We start from the raw sequence: 22,254 nt of genomic DNA, 5'->3' as shown, positions 1-22,254 counted from the left end.
GTGTGGACACAAGAAGATTATTCAAGAAAATCTCATACAAAATCCGATCAATGATATTACCCTGTTCAGGAGGTGGTGGTGGTTTAGCATAAGGATTAAATGGATCATCACATTTATTTAGAGTAAAAAAATTGGAAACAATTAACAAAATCACTGGAAGTAAAGTTTTCATCGACATCATCACCAATCAAAGCAAAATTAAACCACAATTCAACTTGAATCAAACATATAACCAAAGGACCCCTATAAAAGTGACAATATATTGGTTAAGATGATTAGGAATTTCCAACTCAATCAAATCAAATGCAAATTTCTCGCCAATTTAACCTGATTCTTATTCCTCAATTCAACAATCAGTTAATTGATTGAATCACATTTAAATACATATCTAAATTGTGACACGAGAAATTTAAGTCAACACATATCACAGATTAATTAATCATATACTTTATTGATAAAGTAAAAAAAAGATGCACAATTGAGGATTTGGTTTTATTGTGTTTACAATTAAATATAATGAACAAATGAATGAGGATATAATCAATAATAAGATGATCAGTATGGTTAACTAGAGATTGAGTTAAATTTTGACTTGATTTAGAGTTTGGTGTGTAAATTGTTACAATCACATGTTTGCACATAAATCATCAGAAATGAGAGAGGAAATAATATATTAGGAACAATAGTGAATATGGAAAAAGATGAAGAGGAAAAAATTAAGTTTTCATAAGAAGAAGAAATAAAATTAAAAGGGCGAAAATGAACAATCAAAATCGAAAGAAATTAAGTCCATCAATTGGATTAATTTCCGTTAATTGTTGGATATGTTCAATTCTATTTGAGGCACGCTTCCAGTTGAATAAACCATGAGATCGACTTGACATCAAATCGTTTCAATTTTTGGTTTTCGTTGATAATTTTCTCATCTCATACTAATTGGAATATGAAGAGAAATTTATATATTTTATAATTAAGAATATATAATGTGGAAAAAGAGATGATTAAGATTAATTGTAAATGAATGATGATTGGTGATATATATAAGTTTAAGTTGATAATTGTTTCGTTCTCAGAATAAATTGTATATCAACTTTCTCATATTTGTATACAAAAAAAAGAAAGTCCCATAATAGATGAGATTTAAATGTTAATTTAGATTATTATATGATGGAAAATAGTTTTCTAAATATAATTAACAGGGTTCCATTTTGATGTTTTGAATTTCTGTTGCTTCAATCATTTCAAATGGTTCCGAAGTGATATAAAAATTGTGCCCTGATAGATGTTGATTAGATGTTGTTAAATAATCGGGTGTAGGTGTAGAATACATTCCAGGAAATTCATAATTGGAATAAGTTGAATCAGTTTGATCGAGTGACGGATGATTAACATAGGAACCATTGTGCATTGGAGATGCGTAACTAGTACTTGCTATTGATTGGGTGAGTTGAGGTGCAAGTTGTTGTTGTTGTTGTTGTTGAGCTTGTTGTTGGGACTGTTGTTGAGGTTGAGCTAGGTGATGATGGTGTAGATGAGCATGATGGTGAAGATTATGTGTTTGAGGTGCTAAGGTCATCTGTCCATTAGGCGAGAAAGAGGGAGTACAAATCATCGTTGTAGGCGAAACTTGATGAGGTGGACTTCCCTGTGACTGTTGTTGGGATGGAGAAAGTTGAAGTTGTTGTAGTTGGTGTTGAGGTGGTGATGGGGATGAATGTTGTTGCTGAAGTAATTGCGGTGACGTTGAAGATGTTGTTTGTAACTGTTGTTGTTGTTGTTGTTGTTGTTGTTGTTGTTGTTGTTGACCAGGTTGATAGGTTGAAATAGGAATTTGTGGTTGGGTTAATAAGCTTTTAGTAGCATTAAATGTACCATTAGCTCCTAGAACTGAATGAGAAAGCGATTTCCGTGGTGGGACATGTTTCCGCCATTTAGCACGTCGATTTTGAAACCAAACTTGTACCCTGGATTCACTCAAATTCAATCGTTCGGCCAACTCTTCGCGAGCGAAAACATCAGGATATGGAGCTCGTTGAAAGGCCTTTTCAAGTTCCTCTAATTGGAAACCAGTGAACGTTGTTCTATACATGAAAAGTAAACAAAAAAAAGAATACAAATTAATACCAATAAAAGAACAACAATTAAAACAATTAGAAAACCGAATCCAAATAACAATGAAAGAGAAAAAATTGAAAAATCATTTTCCCTCTCATCTAGTCAACAGATGATTATCATAGGTAAATTTTAGATAAAAAAAACGAAAGAGGGAAATTTGATTTAATTTCCAATGGAAAATAAAATTCAACTAAACAAATGGAACAATTGGTTAGGTTCTATTCTAATTAAACACAATTAACAGAGAAAATTAATCAATCAACAATGAAAGAGAGAAAAAAAAATTATGAATAAATTGTTACAAAAGAAAGAAAAGAAAAACCAATAAACAATTAAGGTGAAAATTGTTGAATCACTTATGTTTAAGGCTCTCACATAGGTGATCACATATACAACATGATAATTGTTTACAAGGCTTAAATTTGTAAATAGAAATGGAGTAGAATAGAAAATGAATGAAAAGGGATAACAATTAAATGGATTGATTACAATTAACTTACCTTGTTTTCTTCTTCTTTGATGGTCCATTAGCACCATTTACGTTATTGTTTGTTGTTGAATTGTTTGAAATCGGATTTGGATTGACACTATTGGAGATCAGACCAGAGGCACTGTTGTTGTTGTTCACATTGTTGGTTACGTTGTTCTCGTTCCCCATGATACAAGGATAGATAAACACACACATTCACGATGTTTAATTAGATTCAATTAATTTAAGTTAATTGAGTTATTAAAGATTAATTAAGAATAAATGATAACTAATTAAGAAGTAAATTGAAGTAAATAAAAAGCAAGATGAAAGGAAGAAGACAGAGAGAGAAAGAGAGAGAAAGAGAGAGTGTGAGTGTTTCAGAGAGAGAGAGAGAGGAAGAGATAGAGAGAGAAAAGTGAGAATGTGAGATTAATAAATATATACACCGAGTGAGAGGATAGATGATATTGTTTAGAATGATGAGAAAAGCAATATTACTAATAATCAATATGTGTATGAGTGAGAGAGTGGAAATTGATTGAAGAAGTTGATCAACTTTCTGACACTGGATGACAATTTAAAGTAACAGTCACATTTAAGAATTGGAATATGAAGATGATGAAGGAGAGAGAGAGAAGGATGATAATGAAGGAAGAAGAGAAAGTAAGAGAGAGAGAGAGACTATGTATCTTTGAGAGAAGATAGAAAAAGATAAGGCCACTTTTCGAGAGAGTTGAATAGAAGATGATGAAGATAAAAATGAAAGGCGGGAGTTAGAACATTTTGATGAGAAGAAAACGTCGAACCTCCTCCTCTTCTCCTCCCATTCTCAAGAAGATGAACGAGATGAAGATAAGAAGAAGAATAGATTTAGTGACTAACCAAGTAAGAGAGAAAGAGAAAAGAGAGAGAGAGAGATGAAGAAAAGGTCAGTCCAATAACATTGGCGATTCTTTTATAGGAATACCATGTCAACTCCTCCTTCGCACTCACTCAATCATCGCTCTCTCGTAATTATTACCATACAATCAATGAACTTTTTTTGTTTCTCTTTTTTTACTTAATCATCGGTTCTAATTGTTAGAAAAACATTGATGATGATTAGTTAATCATAATGATCAGTCTTTCACGATCCAATGGACAATAGGTAATAATCAATATTCAAACAATTAATCTCATGTCGATTTTGTTTTCTTGACCCTTACCCAATTGTTTTTTTTATTATTATTATCTCAATGATTAGCTAATTGTTACTGGTAATTTAAAGTCAACCTTCAATTTCATATTCATATTTCCAAATATCAAAATGACCATTGAATTAGTAACTTGTCCATTATTATTTAATAGATTTAAATCTGATCTAAATATGCGAAACGATATTGTTATTGATCTGATTTGTTGATTGTTCTTGTTGATTGGAATCAATAATTTGATAACAATTAGTTGATACATGGATTTGGCTCTTTGTAATTTCACTCCCACGGCAATGCTAATCTCTTATATCTTCCCACCCAAGAAAATGTCATCTTGATTATCATCATTTACGAGGATAATGATCACGATTAACTGATAAACATTTGATACTTTTGATTATCTTTACTGTTTATCAATGAACACAATTAACTGTATCCAATACAATATCCCTCTGATTGTAACATTTAACCTCTTACACAATTAAATAATTGTCATTGACTATCATGAGATAATTATTATCCAATTGTCGAAACAATCTAATCCATTATCCTAAAGTTAATCTAAGGATTAATAAGATTAACGATTAATCCATAAGGTGTTCACATTGTGGTTTAATTGAATAACAATTGATTTAAATCAATTTAATTTTATCCAATTGATTGAGAATCAAATTAACATAAAACTTGAAAGCAAATTTGTTTTCAACTAATTGCTAATTACTGTTAATCTAATTGCTTTTTTTACATATTAATTTACTCAATTAATCAATGAAATAAGTATTAATACAAATGTACAAATTAATACTTTAATTGTGACTTTAATTTGTCCAATATTTTGATTGATAAACGCAAACCTTTTGAGTTTAATCAATGAGTACAAATTAGACAGCAATTTAATTTACATCAGTTGATTGTTATTAAAATCAATCAGTCTAATTACAATCAGTTACTGTTACTATTGAATGAATTGGTAAATTCACTAATGATTAAGTTTAATTACTACAAATTTGGATAATTATTTGAGTGAAAAAAAAAGATAAAATTTCACCATCAGAATGAAAAATGTGAACATGTGAAAGTTTTCAAGGCTCAGAATCCAAGTAATTACTCAGACTCATGCTCAGAATGATGATCATGGTGATATTATAGGAACTGAACTTGGAAGATGATAAATTATCATTACTACAGTTTCTTTGCTCTTCCTATCATCATTTTCATCTTGATGATGATAAAATTTTTCCCTATCAAAGTTAACTTACATTCTGCTGATACAAACATCTTCTTGCATCACTTAATCACTTTCAATTTATTTCAATTAAGATTAATTTAAGTTAATTTACTTCGTTTCCTCAATGATGAACAATAATCAACATGATACAATGGATAAGAAAATGAATTGTAACAACAATCTATAAACAAGAATTGAACATTTTCCCCTTTTCATGAGAAAATCATATCAACTTAACTTTATATCAATTCCATGAAGATAAAACTTCATATTATATTCAACAAGGAATATCATCATTATCATCATCACCATGATACTCTGAATATAATTCATTAATTGTGACAGAATCACAAGAATACAAGTTGAGACGAGAAGAAAAAAAAAACTTCTTAAATATAAAAATGAGAAACGATTAGACAAATTAACTAACCATTAATAATAAAAACACAATTAATTGTAATTAATAGGAATGATAATAATCAATGAATATCCCATGAGAAATGATCATCATGATACTAATCATTTTCAACTTCAACTGTAAACATATTCAATCAATTGTTATCTCCTCCAATGAACACTTAATTTAAATCATTGTAATCAACTTAAATTGTTATAATAACAATACTAATCTAACCAACAATCAATGATTAAGCTTTTCAATGGATTAACACTCAAATTAAACAACAAACTTTTCACAATTTCAATCAATTTTAAATTGTGTATGTTGATTGTTGATTGTTGAATATTTAACATGATATTTCATCACCTTTATCATACAAATTATATTGGTAATGATCAGTAATTATACAATTGGGTAAATGTTAATTGTTGATCATCAAATGGGACTTGAAGTTAATAATATTCGGTGTATGTGGTTAATTGTTAATCGAGTCAATAGTCCATGAAATAATCCAATTCGAGTACAATAATAATAATATTAGCCACGTGGTCTTTTTTTTATCATCTTCTACTCTTCTCATCTTCTCATCTTATCATCCTCATCTTTTGCTCTTTACCTTATATTTGTAAATGCCTTGGGGCTATTTCTCAGCTTACTGATTGATTCCAGTGAAAACTTTTTGTCTTTTCCAAATAATTTAGTAAATTTGTTCGGCTAATCATCACCTTCATGTTACCTTTTAATTAAAGGTTATAATTTGTATTTAAAGGTCAAGATGAGGGATAAAATTGACCTCGAATGGGGTAACTACCTTTGACCGTTTTCTTTGGTCCCTGTGAGAGACAAAAAAAGTTGAAGATAATCCGTCATTTGTTTCGGATTAGTTGATTACTATTAAGAAATCAGGAGTTTGTACCTATTTTTTTGTCTACGAATTTTATTACTTGTTAACTTGCCGACTCAATAAAATAACAGAAAATATAATAATAATTATTATATTCTATTGGTAAAAGAAAGTGATGATTCTAATTGTCGATATAAAATATTGATCACAGAGATGATTGGCTTTGGATTCTCATTCCCAGGCAATTGAAAGACTAGATTATCGTCTTACTTTTCTTAATTTTTTCCTTCTTTTTATCCATTTACAAGGAATCGAGTTGTTCAGCTTTAGATTGAGAAAACTTTCGGTGCTGGTTAAGTTGCCTTCGTGGCTGAGGTCACACTCCAAGATCAAGATCACTTAAATTCAATTGTATTTAGTGTTATCTCAAGTATCAATCAACATTATCATCATCATAATCAACAAGAATCCAAGGAGAGAGAGAGAGGTGACTTTACTGGTTCCTTTTCTAGAGGGAAACAAGACTTTCTCTTCCTCTTCCTCGTCATCCTCATCTCTCTCTCTCTCTCCTCTCTATTACATTATCATCAATATTATCATTGACATGATTATGATTACTATTATTACAACAGAAATAATAACAATAATAATAAAATATAATAACAATTGTAAGTGGAACAATATTTTCATCTCTCTCTCTGCTATTTTCTTGCCTTCTTGGCATCTCCTCCCTCAAAAAGACAACAAATGATGAAGATGATGATGATAATCACCGTATTGAATATGTCAATTAGATGGTGATGATGATGATTAGGGAGACAGAGAGGGTGATAAGGAAAGAGGTTACTTGGTGGGAGGGTGGGAGACTAAACTTAAGATGTGAATCCATAATATTTTTCATGGGAAATCATTTCAAGTTACTTTTGGTCATTTAACCGGAGGGCCAACACATTTAAAATGGACTGAGTGTCTTTATGAGTGCCTATGTGTTGATATACTATCAACCCTATTGTCCGAAAGTGTTTCTATGGTCATTGAGTCCAATTGATCAACTTTAACCAGAGGGTTAAATGGTTAAAGGATTTTCTCACTTTTCCAATCTATGGTCATCATAACGTTTACATTTGCAAAGTTTATCTGTCCTCAGATGATACGAAATCATCTTTACAGGTCAACTATAGGCCGATAATCTCGTCCGTCAAAGGCCATCACTTATACTTAGAAGATTCCTAAATCTTGTCGGACTTTTGACTTTACAAAAACAATAATCGTTTCTCACGAAATCGCCAGTATAAGTCACCGTACCTTCGGGATATTGGACTTGAAAAGGATTCGAATTGATTTTTGTTACATTTCATTGGTTTATTTCAATTCTTTTTTACTGTTAATTTCATGATTTAAGGTTAGTTAATTGTCGTTAATTTGATGATGATGGTGTAGAGGTTTCAACTTTTTGATCAGTTTTATCACTTCCTCCTCCTAACAGGGGATTATTGATCCTGAATCCATTCATGAGACTTTGAAATTGAGATTCCAATGCTTGTAAGGCTTTCAATGGATTGATATTACTATTTGCCGGAACCGGAACTTGTTCAAAAACTTTTCTCATTCTGGTAAACAATTGACTCATTGAGTCCAGGACATTGTTGAATGGATTTTGAATTGATGTCAATGGATTAGAACCAGATTGAGTTGATTCTGGTGTTAATTTACCAGAATCAATGGCGATTGGTTTCGATGTAACTGTGAAAAGATTAAGAGGATTAATTGGATTAACGTTTTACTGGATTTCTTTTTGAAAAACTTACCCATTTGACTTTCAATCAGTTTTGCAAGATTTTGATTGTTAACCGAAATCTCTTTTAATTGTTGGGTTAATTTGTCCAAATTATCGGGATCACCGGTAATCTTTTCAGCAATTTTCCGTAAATCTTCAAGTAAATCATCAGGAGGTCCGTTAATTGTTGGAGTCGTTGATGGTGATTGGTAAGCAATTATCACCGATACGAGGGAAAACATCACAATCAATTGTAATCTAATCATTTTTGCCTAATTGTGTAAAATATTGAACAATCAAAAAGTTGATTAAACTTGTTAGTTGAATGATTAAAAGTAAATTGTTTCAAGTCTTTCGTATTGTGATTAAGTAGCAAATCCAATGATACGGGTGAAAAGATGATTAAGTTTAATTGTTTTGCGAAATAAAAAAATTGAATCTAATTAACTTTTCATCGGTTACAATTGATTGATGCAAATTTATTATCAATCAATGTATTTGATTCAATTTCCTTGATAATAATTAGATTGTTAAGTGATAGTCACTCTTAACTAAATTATTTTAATTAGAGAGGTTAAAAAACAATAAATAGATACAATTTAATTACATTTAGTCATCTAGATTAATCTAATTAAAACAATGAATATGCTGGTAATTAATTATTTTATCCGTTAATTGTGGATATTTACAAATCAGATCACCAGAACAATTAAATGTTATTCATAATGTTACACTAATCATCCAGTGTGTTTATAACGATCAATTGAATTGTAACTTTAATTGTTGCCGTTTATTTTTTCACCTCTTCAGTTTTAACCAAATTAAATTGTCAGCGAAAGGTTTAAGTTAATTAAAGGTAATTAAAAGTGATGAAATTCCTACTATTCATTTGCGTGTCCATAGTTTTCATCGGTTTGACCACAACATCAACTAAAGACCCCGAAGGCGATTCGTTGCCTAAAGTGACCAATGTAATCACCGATGTTCATGATAACGATAAATTTGACACCGACGAGCACGGGGAAAGTGTCTCAGGTCCAGTTGCCCTCGATTTAACTGTTCTACCTCGATTGGTGAAGGAAGCCTATGGAGGGATTACTCGATTCTATGTGAATATATTGTACATTTTACTACAATATTTACGAGAGATTTCAACCAATGCTACAGCTCAATCGGTCGATGAGGCCAAGACCACTGCGGAGCGGATACTTCGAGGTGGTGTCGATTATCAGGAAGAATTGTCTCGAATGAGTCATCTATTGGGTGATATTCAACGACGAGCTGCACCAACCATGCAACCGGATACTGAGTATTCAACTACACAGGGTGTCCCTCCAGGCGAGGAAATTGTCCCACCGATTTCTGAACAGATTCCAATCTCGAAATTGATACGAAACTTTTGGAGTCGATTGACCAATTGGTCAAGACGATTAATTGGCCTTAACAATACAAGACAATGTTGCGAACCTGAAAAAATTATCAACAATAATAGTTTATGATTTTCGTGTAACAATTAACCTTTAGTTGAATTAAAAAAAACGATGATTAAGATTCAATCAAAATTGAAGAAATTGTTTTTCAAACTTTTCTATCACATTAAAGTCACAATATCTATTAATATGTAATTGTGAAAATTAAATCATCTCAATTGTATGTTGAGTATGTGGTTAGTTAATCAAATATTTACCACAATTAACTGAAGATGGCGACTAATTTGTTTAGAAACCAATCAACTAGATTACAATTAGACAGTAAACATTTACCTTATTAACCATATGATTCCATGTGAATATAATTGTTAACTAATCAATCAAAAATAACGTGAACAATTTATGATTAACTAATAACCGTATCAGTCTATGATGAATATAATAGTAAATTATTTCTAGGAAAAAGTTAATCGATTACAATTAAGATTAAACAAACAAACACCATTGAACTAATAGTAAGTTAGGTTTATAGTATTTACAGTTAAAGATTTACAGTTAGTGAAAAAGGTGAACAATTAGTTGATCGTTTCAAAGGGATTGTTGTTGATTGTTGGACAATTAAGATGCCAGGTAACCATAATAATAAGATGATTTATCTTTGACATTAACTCTTAACAATAAACAATAAAGAAATGATAAAAGTGAAGTGATAATTGTATAAATCATAATTTCCAATTGGATTTGATTGTTTTTCTTAACCAAACTGAATAGGAATCCAATTAACGAAGCTAATGCAAAGAAAAATGTTGAATTAAAATCATCTGATAGAACTGATATAAAACCGATTACGAGGTAAATCAATGCCAACGACAATTTAATTTGAAACATTTCGAGTTGTAAATTAATCAGAGTCTGTTTATATTCAGATGATCCCGATGGATTAGTTGATTGTGTTGGATTTAATGAGATTGATGATGGTGGTGGTGGTTGATTAGCATCATGGTTGTTAATTTGGTTAGAATTAATTGTGGAAATTGTTGATTCCAATTCGTTGGTCGCTGATTGTATCCAAGCCTCTTGATTAACCAAGAAAACACAAATTATGATGAACAGGAAAATCGCTGAGAGAGACAATATGATTAACAGAAAATATTTGATTGTGTTGAACAAAATTAAAGGATAATCCCGACGATATCGAGGTGGATTAGCATAATCAACGAAATCCATTGGTGATAATTTGTATTTTGGGTCTTTTCTTGTAACAATTAACTCACAAATTCACTTACAATTAAACTGTATTGGTGTGGATCAAACAATTTAATGATTGTGATGATCGTTGATTTAGTCTTATTGTTTCACCCATAGTTATATTAATCACTATTGATTAGTAACTCAGATTAAATTAATCAGTTTAATTATCGTGATAACTTTTTTGCCTCATTGTTGTTTCACTGATTATTAATTGTTTCAACAATTTGTATTTACTTTTCCCATGAATCCTTGATTGTTGATTAGTTGATTGATTTTCACCAATTCACCATAATTCAAGAGCAATTAAACAGTTAATTTATTATGTTTATTTTTGGATTAACAATATTCCGATTCCCATTAATTGTTACACCATGATTAAGAAATTAAATCAATGATTAGTGAGGATAAATAGGAAAAGCGAAAGTTAATTTATAATTATCGTCATTAAATTGTTGATTAATCTCATTGATTTGATAAACCATGGTACCAATTAAATGATCGGTTTGAATAAAAATCACTAATTGATTTAGTTGTTGATGATAATTGTTCAATCTATTATTATAATCAAATCACATTTTGTATATAAGACAATAATTTAATCATAATGAGCCAAAAAATTAGTTGATTATCATTAGTTAATTGTGATTATTTTCCGATTAAAACAATCCATGGATCTCCTCGGTCTCGGTGTCAATGTCGATATCAAAAAACGCTGGACGAGTTGGTAATCCAGGCATGGTGAGAATCTAAGGATTAAACAATTAGTTAATCACAATTAAAGAAAAGCAGTAATTAAAATTACCTCTCCAGCCAATGGATAAACAAATCCAGCACCAACAGAGACTCGAACATCAATGATGGGGAATTGGAAATCCTTTGGTGCTCCTAAACAAAGTTGAGAAAATATTGAGAATTTTTTTTCCTCCAACAATTAGAACAACAATTTAAACTAAATCAAGTTACTTACCTTTAAGTGTTGGATCATGGGAGAGAGAGAGTTGAGTTTTAGCAATACAAACCGGCATCGAACCATAGCCAAGCCTTTCATACATCTATTTGTTTTAGAGTTTAATTGTTAACAGATTAGTAAATTGTGACTCTGAGAATCCAATTTAACTTACCTCGATTTTACTTTCAGCTCTTTCTGAATAATTGATTGAACTCGCACCGTAAATTTGCTTAGCGATTATTTCAATTTTTTCCTGTTAATTCACAGAAAACAATATTTACATATTAGTAAATACACTAATCTCTATTGACAACATTTTCTTTAGAAAATTAAAGAGTTAAGAATAGTCTTTGTGTCTTGTAATTGTAAATTTGTGACAATTTGAACAGCATTTCTATCTTACCTTAATGGTCAGTTTAAGGTCATAAAGAAACTTGCAGTCTTCATTTGGCGATTGACAGACTTTAAGAACAGAATTAGCAAGATCTTGAGCACCTTCACCACCGAGTTCCCAATGTTGGGCAATCTGAGCGTCCGAAGCACCGGCCTGAATGGCTCGACTTCGAACGAAATCAAGTTCTTTCTGAGTATCGGTAGAAAATGCATTTACCGCCACAACCACGGGAAGATTAAACCTTCTGATATTACGAATATGAGTCTCAAGGTTAACTATTCCCTTCTCAAGAAGTTCCATATTCTAAAAATAGTCAACAATTAACAAACAATTAGAAAATTTTTCTCTCTCTATCTCTCTCTCTCTCGTTAACCTCTTGTAAATAGACTGCAGGAACAGTCGCTCCAGGAGTTATCGGTGGTCCATTACCATGAGTTTTAAGAGCTCGAACTGTGGCCACAATCACAACACAATCAGGTAATATTCCCGAGTTTCGGCATTTAATATCAATAAACTTCTCCAGTCCAATATCAGCACCGAATCCACATTCAGTTACTATTAACGAAACAAACAAGAACAAAAAAAAGAGTTAAAAATAAACTTTAATTGTAACAATCAATATGAACTTACAAACATAACCATCAGGACCAACCAATTTAAGAGCAATTTTATCACCAATAACGGATGAACTTCCATGAGCAATATTAGCAAATGGACCACAATGAACAAGGACCGGTGTGCCCTCGAGCGTTTGGATTAGGGTTGGCTTTAGCGCATCTAAACCAAAAAAAAAGGAAAACAAAAGAATAGTAAACAATTAGTCAATTAGCTAATTATATTCTATTGTAAATTAATTATCACCAACCTTTAAGCAGAACCGTTGCTGCACCAGCAACACCTAAATCTTCACAGGTTATTGGTGTTTGTTTATCGTCTTTAGCATTTCCAATGACAATTGATCCGATTCGTTGTCGAGCCTCTTTCAAATTGTTAGCCAATGAAAGAATCGCCATTAGCTCACTGGCCACGGAAATATCGTATTGAGTCTGATAATTAAAAAAGTCAACAAAGAGCCGAAAGGATGACAATTAATAACACAATCGTATTGATGAAACAATTAATTAGTAACCTCTCGACTGAATCCTTTCTCTGATGGTGACAGGCCAATTTTAACTTTCTCAAGAATCTATCATTTAAATCAACAACTCGATTCCAATTAATTGTGTCAACATCTAAATTAAGCCGAGAAAATTGTTTCTTCTGTTCAATTGTCAATTTATCTGGATCAATATTAACATCGATACCAAGCTTTTCCAATCGTAACGTTTGGCAGTTACTAAAAACCCGAGGTTTACCAGGCTAAAAGTATAGAACAAGAATAATCAAACAATTAAGTTAATTGTGTTTTCATCAACTGACCAATTGATGGTCAACTTACCTTTTTAGGAACCAATCGGTTGAATAGAGCGATGTCCGATTGAGTTGATTCATGGAAAATTCTTGCATCGATTGCAGCAGCAATCAAGTTATGAGCAGCGGAAATTGCGTGAATATCACCTAATTAATCAACAACAATTAGTTAATTAGCTTATTTTTTGATTGAATTTAATTCCCAGAAAGTTTATATATGTTACCTGTAAAGTGAAGGTTAAATGTTTCCATAGGAATAACTTGTGAATATCCACCACCAGCAGCTCCACCTTAACAATTAAGATTAAATTGATTAGTTGATTGTAACAATTTAAGATAAATGATTACCTTTGATACCAAAGGTTGGACCTTGGCTTGGTTGTCTTATAACAGCGACACATTTTTTATTCAACCAAGAGCCAATTGCTTGAGCTAAACCGATTGTAGTTGTACTTTTACCTAGAAGATTATTAAACAATTTAGAACAATTTAATTTTGGTTAATTAAACTTTTACCTTCTCCCAGTGGTGTTGGTGTAATTCCAGTGACAACAACGTATTTTCCTCTCTCCTGTCGACTTAAATTGGCCGGAATTTTCGTCTTAACTTTGGCCATGAATGGTCCATACGATTCGAGCTCATCGGGACTAAGACCAAGTTTACTTGCGATCTCACTGATCGGTAAACATGAATGAGCCTTGACAATTTCGATGTCACTTTAGAACCACAATTAAAATTAATAATAAACATTAGAGTTCACAATTTTTTTCTTTGGGAAAATCAATCATCTTACCTTGGAACGGGAGTTACTCGATGTAATCGGGACATGATTAGTTAATTAAATCAAACGAAACTAAAATTAACACTGGTTAATACAATTAATCTGTTATTGAGAAACATAAAATCACAATTGAAAAAAGTCATCATATTAAGTGTTTATTTTGATTTCTCTCTCTCTCTCTCTCTCTCTTGATTATCTTTTAAGAGATAGTTTTATCTTAAATCATTGATTAAATTGATGATAATTAGCTAATTGTAATGACGATCAATCGATGAGGATAAAAAGCTTAAAATCAATATTTTCAAAGGCAACGACTTAAATTTCAAGTTTCTTCAGTTAATTGCAAATAAGTGATTCAGATTTGATTAGATTAAAATTCATCTTTTTTACATAAGTTTAACAATTTAGCTTAATCACTCATTTAATAACCCATGTTACCAGTTAATTGTTATTACCGATATCCTCAATAGTTGATCAAGATACAGTTAGTTAATTGTTACTCTCCTTAAGTGGATACATAAATGAACGTGACTTTCTAATCATCAGTTATTAAAATACTGTAATTATCATCATCTTGTTTAATAGTTGAGTTGTTTATCTCACATCTTAAAGTACAATTAATTAAATCAAATCAATAATCTAATCATTTTGGCACAAATTTGTTTTTCCATCGTTCTCATTGACTTTATCTTCATCTTTCAATTCAATTGGATCAGACACTTAATTACAGACATGCTCATCATCTTAATCATGATCATTAGTATATTTGTCGTTAAATAATAGCAATTAATTAACAATTAAATTATTTGAAACTCTTAACAATTAAATGTCTCAAAGTCTCAATTCAATTAATGAAAATTTTTTTTTCATCATCAACTTATTTTCTTTCCAATAGGTGGACCCAGTGGTCGATTCAAGTATTAAATCAATTGATTGTAATTAAAATAAATTTATCATCAAATTAATCAGATTAAATTGAGCTACCAGATTGGTCCTAAATTGTTAATCTTTTATTCAATATTTTCCGTTAAAGACAAAAGTGATTAAATTGGTTCAGAAAACTTGTAAATGTCAATCAATAAATAGCCACAAATCAAATTGTCAGTCTTTGGATTGACAATCAATTTGATTGCTCTTAATGCAATATTTTGGTTAATTGAGTAAATCAAAGATTCAGTCATTTATTTGATTATATTTTAAATGTAATGAACATTCATGTAGTTTAGTTGTGACAATTGACTTGGAATATGAAACATTGGTAAAGTCGATTGAATGAGAATTTTCATCTTTGATTCGTTTTTTTCATGATAATTGAACATGAAAAGTTAATTGAATTTTTATCGTTTTCGATTAACTGAACGACGATGAATGAACCAACTTTGAACTTGAGATTCGTGTAAATTTAAACGATAGGCCAATTCTTCACGGACAAAGATATCAGGATATGGACATCGGAGAAAGGTCATTTCAAGCTTAGCCAATTGTTGAGGTTCCATTGGTGGACTGAGACAATTGAAGAGAAAACAAAATTATTAGTTAATCGGAACAATACAAATGAATAAATGAATAAAAATATCATCGTAATTTTCATTCATCTAAAAACTAAACTCGAGTGTCCATCTTGTCACCTTGAACACAAAGTCCAAGTAAGGAAAAGTGACCTGAACCAGTTGACCACCTGGTCAAGCGAAACAAAAAGTAAATATTTCTAGCAAAGGAAAACTGGTTTATTTATTATCTTTCATATTATTAACCTTACTGACCCTTAGCAATACTCTTGACCAGTGAAAGTTTGAGGGTTAAAGTTGAAGGAGAGGGAAAACAAAATTCACAAGTTCTTATTTGAATGAGTACAAATATTGGAAATTTTTGAATGGAACTAGAAAATACTAATTGTTATGAATGAATTTTAAGGTTAGAGTAACAATTTAGAATTTGATTTTTGGATAAAAGAAAATGATCTTACTATTTCTTCTCGGGTGCCCATCTATCGGCCCTCGCGTTGGTGTCAAATTTGATTACTGGAAGATTTGGTTCAGCTGGATTCTTAATCGGTTCTTTCTTATCAGAATCGACATCAGCACTCGAAACACAAGAGGACAGAATCCATTGGACGAAAGATCTGAATCCTGGTTGACGCATTTTGATAGCGAAAAACGGAAAAAGCAAAAACAAAATAGAAACAATAATCACCTCGAATTGTTGAGAATTGAAGTTGAAAGTTTGACGGACTTTTTGCAAATGGACTCAAATGTTTGGTCAGTTTCGAATTGAAAGATTTAGGAAAAAGGAAGAGAAAAGCTTATCCGATAAGAAGATTACTATATTTGTCCATTTTAGAAGAAAAAAGATGAAAGATAAGAGAGAGAAAGTTAAATTTCTCAATGGTCAATATTCTGACCTCGATGTTTATCGATACCTTTCTGTCCATTTGTATCGATAGTCGTTATCGATCAGTCGAGAGTCGATATTCATTCATTTGCTCAAACGATTTTCGATTGATCAAGAAAACGATTTGCAAGAAAAAAGTTCTAATATTTTGACAAAAAGATTTGGAAAGATTTCATTCAATTGGATTTACAGAGAAATTAAGGAAAACGTTAACCATATTAACAGAAACATTTGATTACAATTAGAGCAAGAAATCAAATGGATTTGGGTTGTCTCCATGATCCTCTCGGCGGTAAAGCTCTGGGCTTTCGGGGAGTTTTTTTGGACACAATTTTTGATTTGATTGTTGATTTACGAGATTTTCCCTTAGGATTGGTTGTATTGAACTCAATCAGAATCGATTTGACTGATTGCTTGATTACTTTTGATTTGTTCTTAGTTTTTGAGTAACTTTTCCCACTTTTCGTATCACAAAGTGAAAGTCGAGCTCGACCAAGACCAAGTGATGAATCACTTGATTCAACGATAGAATAATTTTCCGGTAATGATGAACTTTTCTGACCATTGCCAATGACCCCAACTTTAGAATGTAATTTACCCTTTACCCGACGGGCAGTTTTCTTTCCCTTTAACATAGATTTCAATCTCTTCCTATTAATTATACTATTATTATTAAGACTGGAAACGGCAGTCGAATTTGATAAAAGTCCAATCCTATGAGGAGATCGATTAGCGATCATCTCGTTAATCTGGTTCCTGGTGAGAATCCGCTCCTCTAAGGACTCTGAATCCGCCGACAGAGGAGGCATGATGAATTCAGCGTATTTTTCATAATCGAAATCGTCTTGATTAATAAAAGCTGAATTCGGTGCCAAAAGGTTTGGTGCTAATCGACTTTTAAAACGGGGCAATTGCTGGTGATGACGATGGAATCGCTGCCATGAGAAAGAAATAATCATTGAAACAATTGCTAATAAAATAAAACCAATGATGGGAAATAAATAATTGTAAGCAAGAGGTTTAATTGTGAAGAAGTCAATTAGATCACTTATATCAATTGTCGGCGTTGGTTCGGTTGAATTTGTCGAGTTCGTTGATTGAGAAATGATAATTGTTGAAATTGCTGTTTCATTGAATTGGTAATTCTCCCCATAACTGATTGGCTTCTTGATCCTCATTTTTTAATCATCAACAAGGGATTAACATTTAAACGATGGATAATTATTGATTTGATTGGTTTTAACTACTCTAAATGGGATAATTAATATTGAACCTTATTTAGATTGTTGTTTTTGTTTAGCATTTTCAATTGTTTTCCTGTGGTTTGGGCAGTCATTTGAATTGTATTTGAATTAAAGTTTAATTTTTTGGTCATTACAGGACTTAATTGTAAAGTATATGAACAAATCATTTTGTGATTTAATTATTTACAAATTTTTCTTATGCCATAACAATAGGAAGTTGAAATTTTCTCGTTTGAAAATTAAGTAATTACAATCATTTTAAACCGAAATCAAATTAGTTGTATTAATCAAATGGTCTGGATTGAGATTTGCTTGGTTGATTAATCACTCTATTGGAAGATTTTAATCATATCCATTAAGATTGATCTTTCGAACCAAGTAATTAACAGTTGTAATTGTGAGAACTCACGAAAGTCAGGATATTGTTGAGATCCAAATGATTAGTATAATATTAGATTGTTGTTGGCGTGAAAATCTGATTGTTTACTCTCATCTCCTTGATTTGATTTGAATATAAACTCTGTGTTTAATTATATGGCACGTTAATCCCACATTTTCACTTTCAATAGTAATTAAAATGTTATTTTTTCCTTTGGATAGATTGACTGAATAATTAGATGACTTTGGGTGAGCAATTAACGATCACAATAGAGAGCATAACTGGGTATCATTGTAATTAGATCCATTTGGAACTGTGGCTATTTTAATCAAGTTTTTGGTAAATTGTCCTTCTTTTGGATAATCTCCTTCAGGCCCATGAAGAGCCGTTGCCTACAAAATAAACAAGAAATTAGTTATCATGATTAAGAAATTGAATAAATCACAATTGGTCAATTAGCTGAGTGCAAAGATGAACGGTATAAACAATTAACCAACTATCGAATTGCCTAAACTAATTAACAACTCGGCGAAAGTTACCAAGATTTATACTTTAATCAATGGATCAAATTAATACCTTTATGAAGTTGATAACTTCTTGTTTTTTAACATAACTCATTTCCAATGAACATCCCCAGGTAATCAGAGCAATTGGATTATCAGGGCTAAGGTGTATATAAGGTGTAATTATGTGTTTCCTTATACAGTGTCGCACGTAAGCTCGTAATCGATTGACTTGTGATGGATGAGCACATGGATGATACAACATGACAACAGCTCCATGCTAAATGTACAAAGGAAACAGAAACGGAAACGGAAAATATTAATTTAAATGAGAGATGAGCGAATAAAAAAAATACAATTGCCACACAAACACAATAATCAAATCCATCAAATGATGGACATAATTGGTAGACATGTAGAGCAACAATTAACTTACTTCAATATTATGAAGCCACCTTTGTGGTGGGACATATTTATATTCACCGAAAACCGGCCAAAGTGGCCTGTGGTCACCATAAGTAGGTAAGGTCACATTATAAGTAAGCTTTTTGTCCATACAAAAGTGTTGAGGCTAAAGTAAAGAAGTAAAGAATTACAATTACAATCTAATTGACGATCGTAAGTACATATGATCAGCGAATTGAACAGAAAAAAAGGACGAAATTTCTACTAACGAAATAATCTTTAGGAAGATCGATACATTTACGGATACTTTTCGTCTTCTTAACAGGATAAGGATTTTTGGGATGGAAACAAACATAATCCAGGGGTGAACCATCCCAATCAAGTTCTAAATTAGTCTATCGAGAGAGAGAGAGAGAAAAAAAAAGAATAATAATATAATTGTTATTCAGAGATAAACCATGAGATTATCCGGAGGAAACGGATGAAGAGTCAAATCAGAGAATAATAAAGGAAACGAAATTTACCTTAGCATCGTCACAACCATGAATCACTTTACCCATTTGAATTCCATGCTTGGAATCGGAATAATTTCCAGGAATGGAAGCAGATTGAATCAAATTGAATGATGTCAGGTACAAACAGAATAAATATAGAAAACTGGTAACCATAATTATCCACAATCGATTGATTATTATTGTTAATTAGAGGAGAAATTGGTTGATTTAAAGATGGGAAAACTCTAAAGATTTACTTAGAGATTAAGGTTTTCCTTTGTTGAACAATTTAAATGAGAAATTGACTTGATGTACTTTCACTTTTCTTACTCAAGGAAAACCAGTTGATCAACTGGAACTGGTAACCTCGATCAACTGGAATCAACAACTTACAACTTTCAGTTGATTTTCTTGTGGCCTGATTTTGGGTTAACTGGTTGTTCCTTATCCTCCTCTTTCTTTTAGTCTTTCTTTTCTTATAACAAAGAAAGAGAAAACTGGTAACAATTAAATGAAAGAAACACTTTGATTGATTGTTGTTGAAACTCTTCTCATTTTGTTGCTCTTGTTGTTGTTATTGTTGTTGTTATCCGGTGAAGAGAATCAAACTGAATTGAAATTGACAAATGAAAGAGATTCTCAAAGAGTTGATGGTATTGTTGACGTCGAGAATCAGTTAATTGGATACAATTTATCTTCTTTCAACTGATTTAATCAGATAATCACCAAGGAAGCTCCAGAAATAGATTAACGATCGTAAAAAAAACTAGTCATTGGGAAGGAGAATAATGAATTTGAATAAAGTTGCAAACATTTAATATTCCAGGTACTGGATGATGATGATGATGATGGTTGATTATTCTACTGAAAATAAAGAGAAATTTAAATTAATCTTAATGTTTAAATCTGTTGACAACTTGAGATTCACATGGCGAGTTAATCTCATGCATTATTTAGCATGAGAATTGTCAAAAATGATTATGTTGATGTGACCAGAGAGCAGAGGAAATTAATCAAGACTTGAGTCAATTTAAGTACCAATGTCCCTATAATCAAACATCAAATTGTGATTATCAAGCTTCAAACAATTAGAATCATGAAAAAAAACAAATCATTGATTACTCAACATGAATCAAAGTAAACAAACAAAAAATCAAAATGGTCAAAATACTCACCTTGTTTAACGATTGTAACACAACATTAATTTAGATAAAAATTATCTATTAATAAACATCACACATCTTTTGATAGGTAATCAGTAAAATCGTAATCTTTAAATGATTCAAATTAAATGAAAAACTATTGGCAATTAAGATTGAGACAAAAAAATTAAACAAATCAAGAAAGTGAAATGTCAACAAACTTGAATGGAGAAAACTAGTTTTCTGACCAACAGATGGAGCCACAAATCAAATTAATCAACAATAATTGTTTAACAATTTAAATTAATTGTATCAGAAATTTGAAAGAGATGAGATTTACAGAAAGAGAAATAGGAATGACAGGGAAAAAGAAAGGATTTGTTTCTGTTTTTTGAAATTAACTTTAATATTATGATCGAATAAATTTCGAGAAAAAAGTTTCGAACTCAGATAATTTTATTCTCAATTCTGTCAAACTACAAAAACGTAGGAAAAACTTATCCTTTGTTCATCAGAATAGATGATCAATCTAAATGAGAATTAAATTGAGAGTATATTTTATTGAGATGAATTGTCGTCTAAAGTTCAACCTCAAGTTATTGGTGACTTGAGATTGAACTTCTATCTATCTAGTAATATCTACTAATCTTACTTTGCTATATCAGATTTTGAATTAAGCGACTTCTCAAATTGGACTCATCTTCAGTTTATTCAATGAAAAGTAAACTATTATTTACCAAAAAAAGTATGAACTTGACATTATCGTTAAACATTTTCAGTTATTGATTAACTGTGAGTGTATTTAGTATTTAACAATCAATGGAAAAATCATTAAAGCCTTGCTTGAATTATTAATTGATTGTTGAACTTGGTTGATTAATTGAAGAGAAAAAGTTCTGTTATATAAAATGAATTTTATGTGAGTTATTATCATCATTGTGCTCAACTCAAAGAGTAAAAATCTCTTTCTATTCTTAGATTCACTGTATTAATTAGATTAACTATCACTTTCGTACATAAGAGCATATCTTAACCAAGATTCCAATTGAACTTGTTGAAACGTCAATTGTAATGATAATTAATATCGAGATTGATCATGACAATCAATAGTTATCCATCCAACAGTTCACATTGAATCCATGAATAATCTTAATCGATTCACCTGTTAGTTGATTGTAATGACATTAAACAAAAAGATTGTGTTTTTTTCTTGCTGTTTGGTTGGTTGTATTTACCAATTAGCGACAGTGAGTTATGATTTTTTTCAATTCAAAGTACGAGCTGAGATCACCTTTGAATATCCGAAGGAAATTGAAATTCCTGACATCGATATGCAAATACCAATAACTAGTCTACTGAACATGAGTGCAATTTACATGAAATACACAAAAGAAATGGTGGAAATTTGTAAAGATCTGGTCGGTTTATCGGTGGATGGAAAAATCAATTCGAT

The 22,254-nt window shown here is 31.1% G+C and overlaps 5 protein-coding genes across 8 annotated transcripts; all 5 read right to left on the bottom strand.

The window, feature by feature from the left end:
• Positions 1–424: 424 nt before the first annotated feature.
• Positions 425–3,198, bottom strand: LOC128393020 (homeobox protein aristaless-like). The gene is made up of 2 exons (XM_053353126.1): positions 2,616–3,198; positions 425–2,081 (listed from the first exon to the last, which is right to left on the bottom strand). The coding sequence occupies exons 1-2, from the start codon at positions 2,798–2,800 to the stop codon at positions 1,193–1,195; spliced, it is 1,074 nt and encodes a 357-aa protein (XP_053209101.1). The 5' UTR covers positions 2,801–3,198; the 3' UTR covers positions 425–1,192.
• A 4,395-nt stretch (positions 3,199–7,593) lies between these two features.
• On the bottom strand, positions 7,594–8,490 carry LOC128393793 (uncharacterized). Its single transcript, XM_053354005.1, has 2 exons — positions 8,061–8,490; positions 7,594–7,995 (listed from the first exon to the last, which is right to left on the bottom strand). Exons 1-2 carry the CDS (start codon positions 8,293–8,295, stop codon positions 7,670–7,672), a joined length of 561 nt encoding a protein of 186 aa, XP_053209980.1. The 5' UTR covers positions 8,296–8,490; the 3' UTR covers positions 7,594–7,669.
• A 2,512-nt stretch (positions 8,491–11,002) lies between these two features.
• LOC128393791 (uncharacterized) lies at positions 11,003–14,416 on the bottom strand. Its single transcript, XM_053354004.1, is given in 15 exon segments — positions 11,003–11,456; positions 11,513–11,595; positions 11,678–11,762; positions 11,832–11,912; positions 12,063–12,356; positions 12,427–12,608; positions 12,684–12,830; positions 12,919–13,099; positions 13,183–13,236; positions 13,239–13,412; positions 13,492–13,610; positions 13,688–13,753; positions 13,812–13,922; positions 13,979–14,178; positions 14,256–14,416. Coding segments are annotated over 15 exon segments (1,902 nt in total). The 5' UTR covers positions 14,291–14,416; the 3' UTR covers positions 11,003–11,366.
• Positions 14,417–15,385: 969 nt separating this feature from the next.
• On the bottom strand, positions 15,386–17,823 carry LOC128393789 (homeobox protein aristaless-like). 2 transcript variants are annotated; one of them, XM_053354000.1, is made up of 2 exons: positions 16,210–17,823; positions 15,386–15,746 (listed from the first exon to the last, which is right to left on the bottom strand). In XM_053354000.1, the coding sequence occupies exons 1-2, from the start codon at positions 16,383–16,385 to the stop codon at positions 15,581–15,583; spliced, it is 342 nt and encodes a 113-aa protein (XP_053209975.1). In that variant the 5' UTR covers positions 16,386–17,823; the 3' UTR covers positions 15,386–15,580. Both variants share the same exon structure in this region; 1 of them encodes a protein (XP_053209975.1).
• A 152-nt stretch (positions 17,824–17,975) lies between these two features.
• Positions 17,976–20,989, bottom strand: LOC128393790 (uncharacterized). 3 transcript variants are annotated; one of them, XM_053354002.1, is made up of 6 exons: positions 20,835–20,989; positions 19,690–20,523; positions 19,435–19,560; positions 19,197–19,331; positions 18,834–19,040; positions 17,976–18,649 (listed from the first exon to the last, which is right to left on the bottom strand). In XM_053354002.1, the coding sequence occupies exons 2-6, from the start codon at positions 19,831–19,833 to the stop codon at positions 18,521–18,523; spliced, it is 741 nt and encodes a 246-aa protein (XP_053209977.1). In that variant the 5' UTR covers positions 19,834–20,523; positions 20,835–20,989; the 3' UTR covers positions 17,976–18,520. The 3 variants fall into 3 exon arrangements, with proteins under 3 accessions (XP_053209977.1, XP_053209976.1, XP_053209978.1); XM_053354001.1 differs by having other exon boundaries at positions 19,690–20,705; positions 20,835–20,987; XM_053354003.1 differs by having other exon boundaries at positions 19,690–20,520; positions 20,835–20,986.
• Positions 20,990–22,254: the final 1,265 nt, after the last annotated feature.

This window comes from Panonychus citri, unplaced genomic scaffold (genome assembly GCF_014898815.1).
Source record: "Panonychus citri isolate SS breed McGregor unplaced genomic scaffold, ASM1489881v1 Contig00138, whole genome shotgun sequence".
Lineage (NCBI taxonomy): Eukaryota > Metazoa > Arthropoda > Arachnida > Trombidiformes > Tetranychidae > Panonychus > Panonychus citri.
This window is presented reverse-complemented; position numbering and strand designations above follow the sequence as displayed.

Coding starts and splice junctions, on each gene's coding strand:
- LOC128393790 (XM_053354002.1), bottom strand. CDS start 19,833: ATGGTTACCAGTTTTCTATATTTATTCTGTTTGTACCTGACATCATTC. Junction 19,041..19,196: donor GGTGGCTTCATAATATTGAA/GTAAGTTAATTG, acceptor TTGTACATTTAG/CATGGAGCTGTTGTCATGTT. Junction 18,650..18,833: donor AAGTTATCAACTTCATAAAG/GTATTAATTTGA, acceptor TTTATTTTGTAG/GCAACGGCTCTTCATGGGCC.
- LOC128393789 (XM_053354000.1), bottom strand. CDS start 16,385: ATGCGTCAACCAGGATTCAGATCTTTCGTCCAATGGATTCTGTCCTCT. Junction 15,747..16,209: donor TGGGCACCCGAGAAGAAATA/GTAAGATCATTT, acceptor CAATTGTCTCAG/TCCACCAATGGAACCTCAAC.
- LOC128393793 (XM_053354005.1), bottom strand. CDS start 8,295: ATGATTAGATTACAATTGATTGTGATGTTTTCCCTCGTATCGGTGATA. Junction 7,996..8,060: donor ACTGATTGAAAGTCAAATGG/GTAAGTTTTTCA, acceptor ATCTTTTCACAG/TTACATCGAAACCAATCGCC.
- LOC128393020 (XM_053353126.1), bottom strand. CDS start 2,800: ATGTGTGTGTTTATCTATCCTTGTATCATGGGGAACGAGAACAACGTA. Junction 2,082..2,615: donor TCAAAGAAGAAGAAAACAAG/GTAAGTTAATTG, acceptor TTTCATGTATAG/AACAACGTTCACTGGTTTCC.